This window comes from Pogona vitticeps, chromosome 2 (genome assembly GCF_051106095.1).
Source record: "Pogona vitticeps strain Pit_001003342236 chromosome 2, PviZW2.1, whole genome shotgun sequence".
Lineage (NCBI taxonomy): Eukaryota > Metazoa > Chordata > Lepidosauria > Squamata > Agamidae > Pogona > Pogona vitticeps.
The window spans coordinates 274352051-274374013 of record NC_135784.1 but is presented as its reverse complement, the minus strand read 5'-3'; the positions used below and the strand labels follow the sequence as shown (position 1 = coordinate 274374013).

Genomic DNA, 21963 nt, shown 5'->3' with positions numbered 1-21963 from the left:
AGGCGGGCATTTCGGCTGCTCCCGGAGAAGCGCTTCTCCGGAGCAGCCCAAACGCCCGCCCGTCAGCTGTTCCCAAACACCCGCCTGGAACAGCTGACAGGCGGGTGTTTGGGCTGCTCAATAACAAGTAAGCAAGTCCAAAGAGGCCATGGCTAACAGTTTGCACATGCTTCATTAACTGAGGGAACAGTTTCTTCAGGATATATCTAACTAGTTCCCCAAATCAATTCTGTTGCCTCTACATTGAGACTTGTCAGACTACAGTGGTGCCTCGCATTACGACGTTAATTCATTCCAGCGAAATGGCTGTAGAAAAATGTCGTAATGAGAAATTAAAAAGCCCATAGAAATGCATTAAAACCCGATTAATGCATTCCTAGGGGCTTGAAACTCACCATCCAGCAAAGATCCTCCATAGGGTGGCCATTTTTGCTGCCTGTGCAGTGAGGAATCTGTCCCAGGAAAGAGTGGGGAGCCATTTTGTTTACTCGGTGGTCATTTTGAAACCGCCGATCAGCTGTTTTAAAATCGTCGTTTTGCGAGAATCGGTTCCTGAAGCAGGGAACCGATCATCACAAAGCAAAATTCCCCCACTGAAACAATCGTAAAGTGATTACTTTTGCGATCACAAAAAGTTTGTTATAATGCAGTTTCGTCGTTAAACAGGGCGCCTGTCTTGCGAGGCACCACTGTACATAGTAGTTATGGAAATTTAGAGTGCCCTGTATTTTGGCAGGATGACCAAAAGTTCTTGAGATTCCTAATTTCTCCATATAATTCAGCCAAACCACTACAGACCTGAAAACATAAACATCCCATTCTTTTACTATCTTTTACCCCCATGTCAGCACATGCTGTCTCGGAAACAGTTTTAAAAAATCCAATGCAGTCCCTTTGTTGTATTTTGGGTATCTCTTCATATCCAACAAAAGGACCATCTCATTTAGAGGGACTGGTAGTTACCAAACTAGCCTTTAATTCTGTTTCATTTAATTTCACATTATTCATTAGGGCACACAATCTCATGAATTCTTTTTCTCTCACCTGGAATTCCATTTTTCCCTCTGTTTCTGGTTTACCTAGTTTGAGTCATTACTTTACTTCCCACATTTCCATTTTAACTGCTGGTTCTGGTGTGGTGTCTACCCACATTGTTTGATTATCTACCCCTTTACCTCTTACTTTTGGGTTTTCCAGTCCAGCCTGAGAGCTGTAACTGCTGTTGCATTTCCCTACTTCCTTCCTTTTCCCATATATTTGAGGAAAAACTCAGAAATTACAGACATTTATTATCATTTCTTTTTCTTCCACATTTTCAGCGACGCCCAAATCTTTCACTTCACAGGATTATTCTGAATTTAGAGTTACTATTATCCAGTGCCTGTAAATTATCACTTTTCCCTTTTAACTATATTCTACAGTAAAATAATTCATCCACACATTTGCAACAGATATTATGGAGTTCACTCTTCATTTGTTTCTCTTTCAGCATAACACCCTCTTCCAGCTATGTGCCTTCCCTCTTCCCAAATACCAGCCCCTGGCCCACCCCAAAACAAGTCCAAGAGAAAACAGCATCTCATTTTGGACATTTTGGCAAAATAGAAGAGTGCCAATCATCCAAAACGAGATGCTGTTTTCTCTTGGACCTTCACTACTCAAATAGGTCACTGAAGATGGCAAGAAGTACTGCTCTACTGAAGGAAGCATTCTTCCAAAATCTACTGCCAGATCAACAGCAGTGAGTATGTGTTGGTGGCTGTGATCAATGGGATGGAAGTATCTACCTAGTTAAGTGAAACCCCACCCTCCACCACTGTGCAGCAACCAGAAAATGACATGGCTGTATTTGAATAGATGTACAGTTGTGTTCAAAATTATTCAACCCCCACTGAAATTGAATGTTTTGGCCATTTTGACATTGATTTTGATCATTCAGTCATCTTGCTTACATTTACATGAAAGAGGCACTTGTAGGTCAGAGAAATATAACCTTAAGTTTATAATGAAATAACCACAAATGTCTTTTCTGTGCTCACATCATTATTAGTTTTTATTCAACCCCCAAGTGACATTCAATCTTAGTACTTAGTACAACATCCTTTTACAGTTATAACAGCTTTTAAACGTGAAGCATAGCTTGACACAAGTGTCTTGCAGCGATCTACGGGTATCTTCGCCCATTCTTCATGGGCAAAAGCCTCCAGTTCAGTCAAATTCTTAGGCTTGCGCACTGCAACTGCTTTCTTTAAGTCCCACCAGAGGTTCTCAATCGGATTTAAGTCTGGTGACTGCGATGGCCACTCCAAAATGTTCCAGCCTTTCCTCTGCAACCATGCTCTAGTGGACTTGGAGGTATGCTTGGGATCATTGTCCTGTTGAAAGGTCCAATGTCTCCCAAGCCTCAGGTGTGTGACGGACTGCATCACATTTTCATCCAATATCTCCTGGTACTGAAGAAAATTCATGGTACCTTGTACACGCTGAAGCTTCCTTGTACCTGCAGAAGCAAAACAGCCCCAAAGCATTATTGACCCTCCGCCATGCTTCACAGTAGGCAAGGTGTTCTTTTCGTCATATGCCTTGTTCTTCCTTCTCCAAACATAGCGTTGATCCATGGGCCCAAACAGTTCTAATTTTGTTTCATCAGTCCACAGAACACTATTCCACAACTTTTGTGGTTTGCCCACATGACTTTTGGCATACTGCAGTCGACTCTTCTTATTCTTGGGGGTTCTGGCATGGAGACCTTCATTACGCAGTGTGCGCCTTATTGTCTGAGCTGAAACTTCTATACCCACATCTGACAAATCTTTTTTCAGTTCCTCAGCAGTCACACAGGGACTTTTCACCACTCTACGCTTTAGGTAGCGCACGGCAGTCGAAGTCAGCATCTTCTTTCTTCCACGACCAGGTAGCATTTCAATAGTGCCCTTTGCCTGGAATTTGTGAATGATGCTTCCGATGGTGTCTCTTGGTATGTTTAACTTCTTTGCAATCTTCTTATAGCCATTGCCCTTCCTGTGAAGACAAATCACCTCTTCTCTTGTCTTCCTGGACCATTCTCTTGACTTCACCATGTTTGTAACCACACCAGTAAATGTCTAGAAGGAGCTGAGTATCACAGTCATTTTAAAGCTGCCTAATTGGTGCTTATTATGCTTGATTGGTGCTCGGTGACATCCACAGGTGTTTTCAATACCTGATCGAAAACACCTGAATGAACCTCTCTTCTTCAGAGTGGTAGTCTTTAAGGGGTTGAATAATTGTGGCAATGAAGAAACCACAAAAGAAACATTTACTACTGTATTACATAAACAATTGATGTTATTTTAGTTGCATTTGGTTCTTTAAAACGTCCTTGTAGGATTTCATTCTGAATACAATTCCAAATGTACACTATAGTCCCTAAACCCCTTTACAGCATTGGGGGTTGAATAATTTTGAACACAACTGTAGATTGTTGTACATGAAAGAAATAAAATATCCCCTGAAAATAAGACCTAATGTGTTTTTTGGAGCAAAAATTACTATAAGACCCTGTCTTGTTTTCGGGGAAACATGGTACAAGAGGTTAAAACAAAATCCAGATTAAATCCAACTGTTAGTTCCAAATAGAGTGAATCCACTAAATGAATAGTAATTATGTCAACACTTATATAAGCCCAATTGCTTCAGTGGGTCTACTCCCACTGGGGCTCACAATTGGACTGAGTCCTAAATCTAGAATGTGAACTATATTAGATATCAGTAAGAGCTGCAGTAGGAAGGCAAGGAAGATTAAAGAAATTTGAACCTGTTTTATTTAAAAATTAGTTGTTAACCACATATAAACAAATTAATACACTGACAGAGAAAAAATGTTTCAGAGTATTTACTGTATGAATTTATATTCCTATAGAAATCATAATATAGTCTTATTTGTAAATTACAGTTTCACTTTGGTGTCCATTTTAGAAAAAAAATACATAAAAAAAGAATAATATGCTGATTTCATGTTCTTGAATCTTGTTTCCCTTCCAGTGAAAATGAAAGCAGGAGAGGGGTTACCAATCTCACATTTTGCTCAAATGTCTTGGGGAGAATATCTATGCTATACATCATCATAAAACAAAATGTTATGATACCATTGTTTTGGATAGAGCAACATAAAACATTCTAGATCACAGCCTAAGCACACATGTTAAACAATTATCTCTCCTAAGAAAACAAATTATCAGGTTTCGTCTTGGAACAAGAAGCACTGCAGTTTGTGCAGGCATACAGACATTCCAAGAACATTATTAAAAATCATTTGATTAGTAAAATAATGACAAGACAGCAGGAAGTGAGAAATGCTATGAGGGCAATCAAGCGGTAAAAAGCAACAGGATTCTGAAAATTGTGAGCCATGAAGGAAATAAATCACTACATAGCTCCATAAGAAATGTATCAATTTTCAGTCATGGGATAAAACCAGGACTGTCGAAAGCATGGTTTCCCAGATGGTATTGGTCTGCAGCTCCCATTAGTCCTAGTTAGAAAACTGATGGAAAGAGCTGACAGGAGTTTGACTTCTGGAAACAGTGGTATAGGAAGACCAGGGCTTGCAGGGTTAAATCCTTGGAACTTTCTGAGCAACAGACGTTATGACATCATCCACAGCCACTTTGTTTTTGTCTTTCCTCTGAGTGTAACTTAAATGCACACTGTAACTTAAATGCACAGAGGGATTTTCCTAAGAGCCATGCATTACTGCAACCTGTTCCTGTTGTAATCTGAAATATATGAGAGTCAGCTATGGAGGCTGTTATGGGGAGCACTTGCTCTTTCAAATACACCATTATACTACTACAACTCCACCATTATCTGAAAAGGCACATACTCTGCACTTTTGGAACAGACTAATGAAAAGGAAATCGAACGACAATATATGAGACTCATGTTTTAAAAATAGGGAAATCAGATAGAGAAACTGAATTTGTAAATATGAAGAATAAGATAGCAATAATCATGGATCAGGGAATTAAAGTATTCTGTTAAATACAGTGGTAACTCGCTTGACAATTACCTTGTTAGACGAGGCAATCGCTTGACGATGAAGTTTTTGCCTATTAAAACAATGTTTTAGTAGGCAAAAATCACTTAACGATGATTGGTTCCCTGCTTCGGGAACCAATTTTTCGCTAAACGATGATTTTAAAACAGATGATTTGCGGCTCTCAAAATGGCCACCCACTGTTTAAAATGGCTCCCCGTTGTGTTTTAGGATGGATTCCTCGCTTTACAGACACCGAAAATGGCCGCCCTATGGAGGATCTTCGCTGGACACTGAGGTATTTAGCCCATTGGAACATACTGAACTGGTTTTCAATGCATTTCAATGGGCTTTTTCATTTCATTTGACAAGGATTTTTGACAAGGAATTGCTTAACAGCGATTTGAACGGAACGAATTTTCCTCGTCAGCCAAGGCACCACTGTATACACTTGAGCTTTCAATTACTCATTAAACCGGGAATAAGAAAATGTATTCTCGAAGGCTGGTTGTTGTAGTTTTTTTGGGCTGTTTGGCCGTGTTCTGCAGGTTTTTTTCTTCGTAATGTTCCACCAGTCTCTGTGGCTGCCATCTTCAGAGGACAGGAGTTAGAACTCTGTCCATAAGAAAATTGTTTTATTCATAATGCTCTTCTACTAAAAATAGCACTCCAACAATGTGTCATGAACAGGGCTTGAAAATTTTTTATGTCTCACTAGTCAGTCAAAAATTTTAGTCAGCATGACCGGACTATAACCTTGCAATTTATGTTTAAACTTAAATTTAAATTCAAACTAGGCACTTTCTACTTTCTAACAATGCGCACAAACCCAAAAGAAATATACCCTCAGACTTGAGTTGCTTTATTACCTGCGTGCCTGTGGGGTCATGAAGCTTGTACAGTGGTGCCTCACTTAGCGATGTTAATCGGTGCAGCGAAAATTGCTGCACGATTTTAAAATGCCCATAGAAACGCATTAAAACTATAAGCTTAAAAACTAACCTTATGCGAAAATCCTCCATTGTGGTGGCCATTTTCGGTGCCTTTAAAGCAACGCAAAACAGCGGGCGGCCATTTTGTTTACCCGGCAGCCATTTTGGAACCGGCAATCAGCTAGCCAAAAATGGGGGCTTTGCGATGATCGCAGGGAAGCGATCATCGCAAAGCGAAAATTCCCCATAGGGGCCATCACAAAGCGATCGCTCTTGCGATGGCAAAAAGTCCATCGCAAAGCGATTTCATCGCTATACGGAGCGATTGCTATGCGAGGCACCACTGTATTTTGAATGCCTTTCTTTTGAATGTCTCCAGCAAAAATAAAACTGAAAGCAAAAGCACTCGGCCTCTTAAGTAGGCAGGTCTTTCGGTTGAAATTGGGAGCAGGGAATCTCCATAGTTTCCAGCATGTACTCTACATTCTTCTGCAGAGCTATAGCTCTATGTGCCGCTCAAACTCTCTTCTCACGAGAAGAGGGCTGTTTTTTCTTTTGCAATGGGAAGGGGGAGGGGAGGACCGCAGGATCAGAGAGAGAGAGAGAGAGAGAGACGGACTGAGGGTAAGGAGGCAAGGACGGAGGGAGCTGTAGCTCGTCAAGCAGCATTTTTCACTCGTCATAGACGAGTGGATTTTTCAAGCCCTGGTCATGAAAATATTCCCAAGATCATACTAAAGGATACAAATACTAGTTTTAGTTTAGTGATTCCACAACCTTAGGGGCTTAATGGTTGATTTTTGACTAACTGTTGGAAGAAATCTTATTATAAAGTGAACTTTATATTCCTAAAATGGAAAAACTAAGTATCACAGTAACAAAACAAAAGGGGGGAAAAGAGAAGAGAATAATGTACTAGAAAAGCATTAAAAGTATACACCATTACTGCTATACCTCAGCATTGCTGATACATATGGTTGGATCAAAGGGCCAAAATTTGTGAACTCATGTATCTGCTGCCTGAAAATATTAAATAAAAATTGGTGTATTCACCAGAACTGGCCACTAGAGGGAGCGAGAAACCATGCTATGTATCTGTGTGCATTGTCTGCAGTTAAGTCAAACCAACTTATAGTGACCCTAACAGGGCTTTCAAGGTAAGTGAGTTATTTAAGGTTTTATCAGTTTCTCTCCTCCAGTAAGTTTTCATGGCTACGTAGGGAGAACCCAGTTCTCCAGAGTCCTAGTCCATGACTACACCACACTGGGAATCCCATGCTATGCATAGAGTTCACTATAATCCACGGTTTTCAGCATCCACGGGGGGAAGGGCTTGGAATTGATCACTGCAGATACCATGGTCCCATTACATTAGGAGTCAAGCCCTACAAATTTGAAAGTGAGACAACATGTTTGCAAAATCACTGGTTTTTGAACTTCATTAGTAATTGTTTCAAATTAGAAACCACAGAATTTGGAATTGCTCCAATTGCTGAAATTATTATGGGGGAGAGGATGACCTAAACTCACGTGCATAGCTTTTAATCTGTACTTTGCCATTTTTGTACTTTCTGTACTTTTGAGGTTGCTTCTTGATAGAAAACCAACTTCATTAAGGTATGTTTTTCTTTGCTACTTATCCAGAAGTGGAATATCTAGCTTATTAAACAACCGTTTTATCTATGACAATTTGCTTGCCCCACAATAATACTGCAGTCTTATTCCCTAAAATTAGAAGCGGATGGAATATATACTATGGAGGAAAAGATGTGAGTAATTCATAAGATTCAGCCAACTGCTGAAAAATAGTATTTGCAAGCTTGGTTATACATGCACATATGATCCATTGAGTGAGACTTTTCACTCAAAGGAATTTTGGTTTAAATATCTCTGCACAAAGAAAATGAGCAGGTCTAATAGGAATTATATCTCAGTACAAAAATAACTATTATTGTCTGTATTTTGCTTTGGTATGAGTGGGTATGCAGTAAAAACAAGACGTTACAAATTGGGAGGCATTTAACTTCTCCATACTCTATCAGAATTCTGTTCTGGATACCACACTTTAAGAAGGATGCCAACAAACTGAAGCAAGTTCAGAGGAGAGCAACAAGGATGATCAGGGGAATGGAAACCAAGCCCTAATGGAAAAGACTGAAAGAACTGGGCATGTTTAGCTTTGAGAAAAGAAGACTGAAGAGAGATATGAAAGTACAGTACTTTTCAAGTACTTGAAAGATAGCCATACAGAGGAGGGGCAGGATCTGTTCTTCAATCATCCCTGAACTCAAGACACAGGAAGCCAGTTTTAGGCTGAATATGAGAGAAAACTTTTTAACTGTTAGAGCAGTATGCCAATCAAACTAATTGCCTCGAGAAGTGGTGAGTGCTCCAATACTGGAAGCATTAAAAAGAAAACTGGGCAATCATCTTTCAGATTTGCTTTGATGTGGATTCCTGCACTGAGCAAGGAGTAGGACTCGATGGCCTCATAGGCCTCTTCCAATTCAATTAATTATGTGATTCTAATAGTAACACTAACAGACCGAGATCTCTGACACAAATCTTCTAAAACTGCTGTCTTCTTTACAAAGAAAATCTTTTCAGTCTCAGCATGCATGAATTGCTTTTCATTTCTTCTGCTACACAACTCCCTATTGCTTGACCTAATCCACCTTTCAGGCACCTTTTGAGTTAATTCCATATATATCATCCACTGAGCTGTCTTGTCGAATTAAATTATAAAGATACTTTCTGCATGATCTGTTTTATAAAACTCCATGAAATAGCAATTAATGAAGTTTGTACTGTTTTTCTCTGAGAGCAGAAAGTTGTTGTGAATTTGCTGATTTAGACAAGACAATACAAAACCTGGAGTTAGATCTGCCCAGATTTCTTTGACATTTTCCTAATAGAAGCGCTCATGTTGAAATTGGCAAGGGTCTGCAGTGAAACTGCTAATGTAAGATAGAAAATTGTATAGGTAAAACAATCCAAGAATTTAGTTGATCTTTCTTCCTTATTATTGCTGCATGAGAGTGCAGGAATACCCTGTTTCCCTGAAAATAAGACCTAACCTGAAAATAAGCCCTAGTATGATTTTTCAGGATATTTGTAATATAAGCCCTACCCCAAAAATAAGCCCTAGTTAAGTGAAACCCCATCTCCACCATTGTGCATCATTGTGCAGCAACCAGAAGATGTCAAGGCTGTATTTGAATAAATATAGACTGTTGTATATGAAAAAAATAAAAAATTCCCTGAAAATAAACCCTACTGCATTTTTGGAGCAAAAATTAATATAAGACCCTGTCTTATTTTCGGGGAAACACGGTAGATATTGTGCAACAAATCAAATCAGCATTCAATAAGACAAGTCAAAAGTGGAGGCACTCCAAACAAACCAACAATGTAATTTTAAAACTGTACCTGTCTTTCTCCACTGTTTTTCTTTCACATAATATGGATGATTTTGACCTTGGTTTCTAGTGACACTCTATGCTAACTCCAACCTCTCCCTTTTTTAAAAAAAAAACTGCAAAAGGGCATCTCGTAGAGCTTTTGGTCTGATATAGCTTTTCTTCCTCACTCTGCCTAACTGAAGGAAAGGATTTGGAAATTGGAACACAGCTTTCTAGTCTGCATTCTGCAGAGCTGGCATGGCAACATTAGTTCACCCAAGAGGTTAACAGGTGTATATGCTTCTCCGTTGTACATTTTGTACCTATTTACACTTTTGCTTCACAATTTCATGAAGTCCAAAAGAGCTCAAAATATTTTTACAGAGGGACTGCAGTCACATCCAACCTGTTCTGTCTTTTCCTAGTATCCACACTACAGAGCATGTGCTCATCTTCTGGAATTCTGCAGCACTGGGTAATTCTACATGATGGAAGTTTCTGTTGGAATTTGTATGTAAAATATGTATATTTAAACTCCAGTTTTATAAAGCCAGGAAATTAAATTCTTCAAAATTCCTCCAGTTTCTGTACTCACAATTTAAAACACCCCACAAGAAATGGCCTGATACCGCTGGATAATATTGTGCCCGTGTTGCCAGTACGAAAAAAGGATGCCAAGCTTTACCTAGTAAAGGGCAGCCTGAATGTTGACGACACCCATGGCAGCCGTCAGAATGGTCTGCAGGATACCCTCTTCTGTTCACTACCATTTACACTGGTTGAAAAACAATCTTGACAATTGTTTGGTGTTTGGTTAGAAGTGGTAAACTGATGAAAAAGGAATCAGCTTCTGGGATTTTTCTTTGCATGGTGTCATTTTGTGAATGGGTATGAGCAGAAGAGGGTTTTTTTTTTAAAAGAACTGAATTAGCAAAAAACCTGAATATGTAATTTCAAAAAATGCTGGAATATGGCTGAGTTCATAATGAGCATAGTTCTTATATTTACTACATATTTTTTCCCCAGCTACAGTTGCTGTTTTGGTGTTTCAACATATAATAGAAATGCCTACAATTCTCTCACACTGCCTCTCCACACAGCTTGTTTAAAAATAAACTCTCTCTGCCAAAACACGTCTCATAACTAAAAACTGGAATAATTTCATACAGCAATAACATTCAACACTACTTCCAAAATACTTTGGGCCATTGTTTTTATCTCCATCAAATCATCTCACACTATACTACTATTACTACCAACCCACAGAAATCCACAGAACAAACAAATGGAAATCCATTAGCCTTCTAATACAAACTTGTCAATTACATTACTTTTTAATTTTTGATTAAAATTACTACAACATACAAACACAAAAGAAAATTACACATAAATATAATTCAAAATAACATATCCAAAATTAGTGCACCCATCACCCAGACTAGTAGAGATATAAGTATTTCCTCCAAAGTTTTGATTATGATGGCCCATAACCTTTCCAAATAATATTATCTCTTGTTTGGGTAGTTGGTCTTCACTTTTTAATAATTTCAACAAACTTATACTCTTTTAACAATCCCTTTTAAATTTTTATATCCCATGTCAACTTATCATTAACTACTATTTCCCAAAATTTATTATGCCATTCAGTTAATTGAAACATATACTTCTAATATAAAATTGTGAATTGCATTACTAAGCAGCTATATATTTGTCTTTTCTAGTTCTCCATTATCATTTCCTTTCTGATGACTAAAATACTTCTTTTCCCCTTCTCCTTCTCCAATAGAATAGAATATGAAATCTGGGCTTTACACCATTCATTATAATCCCCCACAACAACAAAAAGAATAAAAATAGACCCCGCATTGGACCACCAAAAGGACATATTCTTAAGTAGTATAGAAAATACATACTGCATTTCCAGAAAAAAAGTGTTCTTAGAATTATACTCATGCTAGCCACAATCCAATATCAGGTTAGTGATATCCTGTCTCTGTGCAATCTGAGTGTCTGTTTGCATGACAATTATTCAATAAACCACAGCAAACAGGAACAACATTTGTAAACTGTTTAATGTTGTTTTCTGCAAATGTTGGGTTCCATAATATTAGGATATTTCATTCTATTAGCAAAATTACTTCAGAGTCACATTGCACATTAGTTATCTTCTTTACATTTCAATGTTGTTTTCTAAATTTTCTGAGTGTGGGGTTAAAAGAAAGCTCTCTAATTAAGTAAGATGAGTTAGGATGATACAGTATGCACACCTGAGGAAAAATAAAATGACCTTGCTAATTCTGAAATGACAATGGCCTAGTCAAACAAATACCTCTCTTCTAAAATGTCTCCATCTTGTAAGAAAGGTAGCTACTAGTACCATCCGCCTAAGGTAAATTAAAGTAAAACATTTAAGGAGAGGTTTAAACCAAAAAATCTGTCATTGAAATCTGTGGTAAAATTATTAATATACATTGTTGCAACTTGCCTTTTCATGAAATCACCCACACCCACAAAATTGTACTATTTCAGTAATAATAATATTGCAATAGTGTTTTTATGTTCAATATGCTTCAGGTTAAAAAAAAATCCAGATTGCCTTATGATGTGTTTATTCCTCCTTTAACATGTAACGAATAGATCCATATATGGATGGCTGCTGAGTAGCAGGTCTTCTTTAATGAATTTACAGCACATTAAGAGCAGTCCTATAAGTTCAGCAAGGTCAGATCTGTTCCAATGGAACCACATCAAATAAATGGTTAAGAGAACGTGAAGACAATGCTGTGACCACTAGATGGCACAATAATCTTAACATACTTCATGTATCTTCCCATATAAGCCTTTTACATAAGAACAGAGTATCAAATCTGGCTTTGAAAGTCATTGTCAACATATATCTCTTATAAGTACCGTACACTACTATAATAGTAACTATAGCTAGTCAATATATCACAGTAACCATTGCTGGTAATTATCACTGATAATTTGTCAAATTATAATTTTTAAATAAGCATTCACAGCAAGGCATCAAGACACTGGTAAGCAAAACAGATAAGCCAACGCTGATACTTTCTAATCCCCATCCCCCAACTTATATATTAATGTTCACTAATCACAAACATCTGTTTAGCCAACAGGCAGTTATGCTTAAAGATGAACTTCCATTCAAGAACAATATTTTCCTCTCAGAACATAAACTGTTTTGTAGCAAGAGAGAAATACTTATGAACTGGATCTAAAGCATGCTGCCCAGGAACTTTCCAGTTCCCTCTCCTACTAGCAGGATCACTACAGTATTCCATTTCATGGCCCTCTAGAATATCACTACAAAAGCCGTATGGATTATCACCATTAATAAATAACAGTAAATATTAGTAAATATCGTCTTCTCTCTTCCACATGTGTGCACAGCCACAAACATGCATGCAGCAAACAAAGGGAATGAACAATAACTTTAACAGATTTGGGCATTAAGAAAGACAAAAAGCAACCATCAACCTAGGAATACTCTTTCTGCATTCTTATGAATTATCGATCCATTTTAAACACAACCTTAAACTTGTTACTTTTCTATTCAAAGCTCGAGAATATTCCAAGAGGTCCAGCGCAGGCGCTGACTTAACCCTTTTGTGTGCATTCACAGAGGCCACGCTGAAGAATATACATTTCTGTAAACACAAAAAGAATGAACACCACAAAGCAGGGAAGTGTTACTCAGAAGCATTTTCCAATCAGTATTGATTTGGCTATATTCAATTTCTACTGTAACTGTTTCCAGGTGCTACACATAATTTTATGTTCTTCTTCACCAACACTAAGTATCAGTTTTTGCAAGAAGGATCTTTAAGTATATACAGTATTTTGTTCAAAAGAAACTCCTCTTTCAGCAGTTCCTCAACGCAAGATGTTGATAATTCACCCAAGCACAAGATATTGCTACATCCAAAGTCTCTACTCCTTGGAATTACTTCTGTTAATATGGTCATGTGCTACCGTGCAGTAGCTGCCAATAAGGTTCCATACTAGAAGCACTGAAACAGCCCCTGTGACACCCGATACAATTATATCTGTAATAGACAAAAGCACATGTACCCGTCAGGGAACAGTGCATCCACTATGCAAGTAAGTAGGTGGTGAATCATGCAGCATCTCACTCCTGGAGAGAAATGGAGAGAGGGCTCTTCACAGGGAGATTTTTCTATGCAAGATTTTTTCCCCCCAAAGAGATCACAGAGGAAGTATCAAGGGATTTCTCAGAAGCCTTGCGGGCATTTTTTTAAAAGAAGAAATAACAAGCTGCGTTGGTTTATCATAGTTTCTGCCCAGAACAGCATCTCTTCTGTGTAAGGTTCGCCTGGAAAGGATGGAAGAAACACTGAGCTATGTGGAATTGCCATAGTTCCTGTGCAGAATAGCATTCTTCTTGTTCAGGATTTAGCTGGGAAGGGCAGAAGACATGCCAAACTTTGCAAGATTGTTGCAATTCCCTAAAAAAAAATAGCTTATTTCATGGACAAGATTTAGCTGGAAAGGACAGAAGAATACTTATACCGTAATTCTTATACAGAGAATGGCATCTTTCCTGTTCAGAAGTCACTGAAAAGAGCACTAAGTTGTGCAGAATTTGGCTGTTTCCTGTGCAAAACAACTGGTGGGGAAGAAAGTAAAAAGCAAAACAAGACTGGGATCTTGTTTATATGGGAAGCTGGAAAATCTTAATTGGAAGTCTCAGTGGGGAACCTTGGCATGGAGGGACTTGGAAAATTATGGAGAAAGAGAAATTTTGTGAGTACAGTACTCATCATACTGCTACAACTAAGTACTCAGAACCAAATGTTACTGTTTCATTGCAAGGTCCCACAAGAACAGTGAACACTAACTGATGAATACTTTTAAAATTGATTGTCATAAGAGCCAAATGATGAGTTTTCTTTTATATCTGAGCAAAGCTAAACAAAAATACATAAGTAGTTTACCCTAATTCTGCCTTATGCTAGTGACCTCTGTCATATTTTCTACTTATTCTTCTTCTTAATAAAACCATCTTACACTGTCATGTATGCTTATTCTGAAGTAATTTCCACTGTTTTAATGGAGCTTTCTGGCTCTTATGTCTAGGACTGCATTTTTAAAAGTCCAGCTCCTTTAGAAAAACAGTGAATACGCATGTGCTCATTATATTACTATCGATACAAGCTGATAGGTGCACACATGAAGTTTCCTTTTCCAAATCAAATCATTTCAATTTGTATCACTTCATACCAATATAGAAAATACCAGTACTCCCTGCCAGCTGCATACATCTCACAAACAGCAGGTTCCAAACGCCAGTGAACTGCCAAATCCAGGAGATAGTGCAGCCACGTGGCAAAATCATGCACTGGTACATTGGTTAAACAGATTACTTATTGAGAACCACCGTAAAACCTCCATGTGCATCTGCAGGGGATAACTATAGTGGTTCCATTGGAAGAATGGGGCTCAGCATTTCCACCTCAATACTAGCTGTTCACAGGAGTATGCCACACAAATGGTGAAGTTACTGAAGTGATATTCATCTACTCTGTTGACTGTAGGAACAAGAAGTGGCTTTTAGGTGACAGAGGAAGTAAAGAAATGTGGAAACCAGTTCCAATACCTTTTTCTGTGTGAATCCCTCAGCTGTTCACATACCAATATACAGCACTGTGGACTAGAGGTGAGGGTGTTCGTATATGAATATGACTACCCCCCCCACAGGTGGAAATAACGATGGTCCGGCCCAAACAACACATGCATCTAGTTCCTAATTCTTGAGAACACTAGCTACCAACATTCTTACTGCTTCATGTCCAGTGCTTCTTATTGCATGAACATCTGAACTATGGCAACAACTACTTATTCTAAAGTATACTTGTGAAAACAAACCCTTTCTCCAAAGACAATGAATGCATAGTTGTATGGCCTAACAGGCATCCAGATCAATATAGTGAGAGCAGTAGAAGGGAACATATTTGGGTAAAAAATCTTTGTATATTACAAGATGACAAGTTTCTACTAGATTCAGTCTTTTCCAGAACATTAAATGTCTTGCAATACTTAATTTGAAATTGTCAGTAGGAAAAAATTGTAGAATTGAACTTGGAGATTGAATCAGAACTAGTGTGAAAAAAAGATTGTTCAAGAAGAGAATCTGAAGTCTTATTTTCACACAAAATAACCATTTTTTAAAACAGCAGGAAACAAATTAGACACTGAAACAAATATGGCACTGATAGCTACAAAGAGTGTAGGGAGAAGAAACTGATAATCATAAACAGATTTTAGAAGTAGTTCCACTGCTACATGAGCTTCTTCAAAATTTAAGAAATGAGTTACAGGGGCACTGGAAAAAAGCACTAAACTAACAGACCTAAAATCAATCAAATTCTCAACATCAATGGCTAAAATAGAAAGGATAGCAAATACAGCAACACAAGTGGGCTGAAAACATGAAATAACAAAATTTGTCTAAGTAAGGAAGGAAGCAAATGGCAGAAGGAGAAGGTTAGAATAAGATTTCATGGGATCCCAGAAAAAGAAGAGTGATCTAATATCTCTGTTTTTCTGGTGCAATGGATAAATAATTGGTACACAGACTTGAAACTTACTAATAAAACACCAAAAGAGTGCACAGAACATAAGGATGTCTGTGCAAATCCAACATGCTTTTGAAAGAGAATAGAGATAAACAAATTGACACAAAAAGAAAAGTAATTATTTTGAAATGCGCTGCTTTGGAAAAGTTTAATAAATGAAAAAATTAAGCCCCTTTACTGAATCCCTACAAGGAGAAGGCTTAAAATATAAATGGGGCTTTCTATTCAAGCTGCAATGGAAAAAATATACATAACATAGAAAAGGAACCCCAGGAAAAGACATAGCTGAAAATGCACAATGAACATTAATAGACACTCTAAACTAATCTGAAATCATTTTATATGTATATTCTAAGATGTGAAATGTGTTCTACAATAAAGTTCCCTTGTTAAACGAGTAGCAACAATAATTTAAAAAGTGGCTAAGAAGTGAGGGCGTGATACAATGTATTCAGAATATAACATACCTCCTACAATTTCCCCTACTGGATGGAAATCTAAAATGGCAAACCGCAGGGTAGTCAATATAAGACAACCTGCTCTGAAGGGTGGTTTTCGGTTATCAACATTACTGTTATTACTGTTACTTGATTTTTCTGAGAATATCTGGATAATTTATAAGCTTTAACACTGAGGTGAAAAATAAGGTGAAATACAAAAATGAGACAGAAAAATGAAAAAGAGAGAGTAATCGAAATAACATGTTGGTAAAAACTAAATGAGAAATGCAATCTGAATTATTTCATACAATGTAAATGGATTAGGAACACTGGTCAAATGAAGCAGGGTATTTGAGCCTTATGCAAGAATAAATATAAGGGAGATCTAGAGTTGCTGACCAATATAAACAACATATACCACAGCATCATAGCTGATATTGTGTTGGGCGATTATCCAGAGCAAAGGAGTGGCCGTACCAGTATTAACAAATAAAATTAAATAAATACCCAGTTCAATCTGAGGAAATATTAGAAGATAATCAATGCCAATTCATACTCACAAACGGAAGCACAGAAGATATACATGTAACTGTAAACTCATATTATGCCCCTAATAAAAATCTGAAAGAATTTATGGACAAATTACTGTGCAAAACTCAATTGTTTGCAAAAGGAATGATAATTCTAGGAGAAGACACAAATGCAATGTTTGACAGAAATAAAGATAAAACTTCACAAAAAATGACTAAGATAATTGCTTAAAAACATACTTTCATAAATATATGGCGTCAGCAATATCAAACATTAAAAGATTTTGCATTCTTTTCACAATGGCACACAACATACTCTATTTCTAGCTCATTCAAATATCCAGAAACATAAACTTAACATAGAAATTGGATCCTGATCAGTTTCAGTCCACATGCCAATTTGTATGGAATGGTCCTGAGGACCACCAACACTGAAAACATTTATATCGAGGCTTAATTCAACTATGTTGTTTAGACAAGAATTCAGGGAAAATATCAAAGCCACAATTCAAAATTTCTATAAGGAAAATGCAACTCCCACCACCATCAGCTTTGTTATGGGGTACATTAACAACTATCTTTAGAAACACACGTCTTCAAGAATGATGACTGAAGAAATTAAAAGATCAATACAATAATGTTCTATTAGAGAGCACTGTCCAGACGCCAGCACAGCATAAACAAAAAGAAAACCTAAAGATATGGGAACTAGTCCAGAAAAAAAAACACTGGATTTAGAGTGTTAGAAATTGATAACCAGGCATGGTTTATTTTAAAAAAATATTATGAATATGGCAACAAAAATTGAACATTACTAGCCAGAGCCCTGTCAAAAAAAAAAATAAAATAAAGCAAGACGTGTAATATCTGTAATAATTATCAAAGGAGGCAACACAGAGACACTTTGTCAAATTCTAAGCATGGAATTTCATAAATTCTATACTAAGCTATGCATTTCAGGCATCAATGCCAAGGGTGATGTTATACAGTTTATTAATTCCCTACCAACTCAACAAATTAAATAGAGTTGTAAGGCAGTCCTAGAAGCTCCAATAATAGAGAAGGAAATCAATCAGGCCATAAGGAACATTAAGGAAAATCACCGGGCTATGTGTGTCCCAGAATAATTTTACAAGAAATTATAAGAAATTATAATATTATTATAATTATCTGATTAACCTGTTTGATATATTATTAGGAGGAGATATTTCAGATAACTGGAACCAAACAAGAATAATAGCAATACCCAAACTGGGGGGGGGGTGTCCCATAAAATTGGAATCATATTGCCCACCTGCACTCTTTAACCAGGACAAGAAACTATTCATCATGGCCTCAAGAACAAATGCATACATAACAGCTATATTAATGGAAATCAAGCAGGCTTTATACCAGGAAGAAATATAGCATACTCTCCTAGGTGTACGTTAAATGTAATATATGGTGAGGAATACATAAGCAAAAGAAAATATGAGTATCACTTGAAGGCATTTGACAAACTGGAATGGACATATTTATTCCAGTTACTAAATGGGGGGAAGGGGAAGGATCCAGCTTGCAATTCATAAGCATTTTGAAACAACAACAACTATATATAAATTCACAGCGTGATCACAATTGGTCCAAGTGCTCACCTTCACCTACTTGCCATTTCCTCTATCATCTGGTATTCATTTGCAGAGGTGCATTTGACATGCAGGACTCTGAGTCAATACAGCATGCCCCCCTGATTACATCCCTGTAGAGCCTTTTTATAAACAACAGGGATACTGACTAGCTTTGTGATCTCAAATTTTATTTTTCCTTTTCTCCACCTTTTATAAACTTAGTGACATTGTTGCGATTTAGTCTGTATATTTGCAGTTGAATGCCGACATTTGTGTATGGACTTTGAGTGGTTTTCTTTCTCCTGTTCATTTTGGTTTCTTTTTACTTGTTTGGTGCATTCACATCACTGCCAAAGTTCATGAAAGCTTCCACCTATTTCTCTTTTGCTTGCATACTCTGGGCTTGAAGTGGGTAGATAATTCTGATGGCACTGTGTACCCCCTCAAAGTCACAACTATCAGGAATGGCTCTACTTATATTTATTTATATAATGGATACCCTTCCCCCCCCCCAACAATAAATTCCGTGCAGCAGGGTGAGGGAATGATACATTCAGAACATGGATCTAAATTATTGAAGGCTTTGTAAATTTATGTAAAAACTTATATGAATCTATAGGTTTCATCATACATAGATTTAAAATTGTCTGCATTTCAAACATACTTATCACTGAAGTTATTGAAATTGATATATTCAACAATGCATCCTAACAACATTGTTGCTAAATGCTTGTTGCACATAGTAAATCGTATGTTTTAGTGGAATTTTTCTGAGGAACATGTAATAAAATCTGAAAAAAAAATCCAGTGTATTCAAATTTAAATACAAATAGAAAATTCATTTCTAACCATGTTGGAAAAAGCACATACTGTAATACCAATTCCACAACTTCATAATCTTTTGCTCAAAAACCAGCAACAACATAAAGCATAACAGTAATTCTCCCTTCTAGCCATCAAGAAGATTCACTAAATGAAATGCTTCCTTTACCCTGCATGTATTTAGAACATGCCAGTACCTTTAACCAGAAAAGGTAACACTTCCCCACTAAATTCTCCTTCTGTCTCACCTTCCAGCAAATAAAAGTATACCATGACAATTCTATCCCTAGTTTATAGATTTTAACTTAGCAGGATTAGAATTTCACCTTCGCTTTTCGATTAGGGAAGGAAACCCTTGCACAAAGGAGTACTGCTTCTACAACTGTTTTTATGCCTATGTTTTACAACTGAGAAAAACGAACTGAGATGAACAATCAAATTCACATAGCTTCCTCCTTAAGCATCCTGAAGTGGCTTCTTTTGCTCTTTCTTGCACAATACATTTATTCTACTGGTTTTCCACAACACTGCTAATCCACGAGGTACTAGGATAATAATGCAGTATCAGGAAGATCAAATGTATTGAGAAGTCAAAGCTCCCTGTATTACAGGAGAAAACGTAACCTTAGTGATGACAGTCTTAGTCTGAGTGTTAGATGCGCACCTAAAATTCTGTGACAGATCATTTCAAACATTCACCAATTCACAATTTTCAACTGCTGACACAAAACAGCATTAGTTTGTTTTTTACTTACCAAGAGTCCCCTAATCTACTTCCCCACACCCATCATGTTTAAACACTATGAATTTTGTACAATATAGAATCTGATGTGGTAGCCTTCTGTGGCAGTGCCAAATAATGCTACTGTCCCAATTCTAAGTCCTAAAATTCCTATAATCATAATTTTTCTGAATACCTGAAAAAAACCCGGTGGTACAGGACCTACTGGCATGCCATCTCCTGGGGGAATGTTTCCTAGCACTGGACTGGGAGCTGCTGCAGCGCTCTGAAAAGAACAAAGGAAAAATAAACCTTTGTCATTGCACAATAGGCATAAAACCAAAGACTACTTTGACCACAGTGTGGCATGGCAGAAAGTAACACTCTTCTCTAGCACATGTTCCATAATTTCCTCCATTTTAAATCATCAATGCTTATTTTAAAAACTACGCACGCACATATGCATCAGTGAAATAGCTGAATTAAGTATATCTTGGCTGTGTTAAGATTTTGGAAGGCAAAACTATGGATCAAGAATCTTAATATTCATTTAGTTTAAGTGAAGACAACTTCAGTTATGTGTTTATAAATGGTTCTACAACAGCTAAGGCTAAATGTATCTTATGCTCAGGAAAAGAACATGAGTCAGTCAAAGGAACAAATATTCAAGGAGATACATTATGGGAAAGTACCACAGTTAAGTACACTTAAAGACTAAGCTAGACATAATGTGCAAGATCATAGTTGGATCTCTTATATCCCTTTCTATCTTTGCCTTATGGGACTAATGCCCACACAATGTCTTTCTCCTGTTCTGTGACTAACAGGAGCTTTGGGGGATGGGGAGGTTAGTCAGAGGAGGGTTAAGCACATCTTTGCAGCACTATCTCTACACCATCTCAGAAGCCAATAGGCTGGTTTTAGATAAGGGGAAAGGGACGAGACTGTGAAAGATCCAGATATAAATCACATCACACATCACATCTAGTTTGACTCTAAACCCTTCAGACACAGAGGCAAGCAAGAAGATATAATAATCTTTCTGAACTGATTTCATGCTGAATTCCTGTAAAATAGGGACTGGGGAGGAGTTAATGTAACATTTTGCAAGGGTGGCCAGACAGAAAGGGAAAACAGACCCCCTTCCATTTTCAGGTTGTTTTGCTATGTTTTAAGATAAGAACACCATGCTTGCCATGCAGAGTAAGCATGGCTCCTTTATTCTTAGCAAAATAAAAAATAAAAAATTAAAAATTAAAAAATCTGGTAATGCCCAGTCAGCAAAAGTTTTAAAACAAGATTACTTACAAACAAATTAATGTTATGGAGTTATGTTTCTCTCACACTTTGGGGGGGGGAATAAAGATTTTGAACCACCACCTCCGCCGAAATTAGATTTCCTAAGTAATAGAGATTAGACATCCTTTAAACTCGATAACCAATAGATATAACTCCTGAAGAATAAGTGAAGAACCACTGAAAAATTAAAGCCAAATTACTGATGCTTTTAAACACTTTCTCTAAATTTACGTTTCGAAAAGAACATTTGATCATTCTGTCAGACTGAAGCAAGGCAAAAACGTTTCACACTACAATCCTATGAGCATAGAATTTAAGATTTACTTTCATTTTATTAACAAGTTGCTAATATCGGCCCTATGGAACACAACTTGTGTTAATGTATCTGGCCACTGGATGTCACTTTTGCACCCAGTATACGGAATTGCATTGTCAATTAAATTTTAATACTTCTAGTACAAAGACCAGGTTAAGGAAGTGAACAGTCTAATTCTCAGGAAAACAAGATTTGATTAGGCTGGCGATGCCTTTATTCTTCAGAAAGATAAAGAAAAAACCAAGAATCTCAACAACAACA

At 37.2% G+C, this 21963-nt stretch overlaps 1 protein-coding gene across 19 annotated transcripts in view; it reads right to left on the bottom strand.

Annotated features, from left to right (window-relative positions):
• SSBP2 (single stranded DNA binding protein 2) overlaps window positions 1–21963 on the bottom strand; it is a 164683-nt gene that overhangs the window by 33174 nt on the left and 109546 nt on the right. For 12 of the 19 annotated variants that reach the window (XM_072992595.2, XM_072992593.2, XM_020790263.3 and 9 more), the window contains one exon: window positions 20284–20373. The exons of the other annotated variants lie outside the window; for them this stretch is intronic. In XM_072992595.2, the coding sequence (XP_072848696.2) occupies window positions 20284–20373 (90 nt within the window). The remainder of the gene's footprint in view (window positions 1–20283; window positions 20374–21963) is intronic. 19 annotated transcript variants of the gene reach the window in all.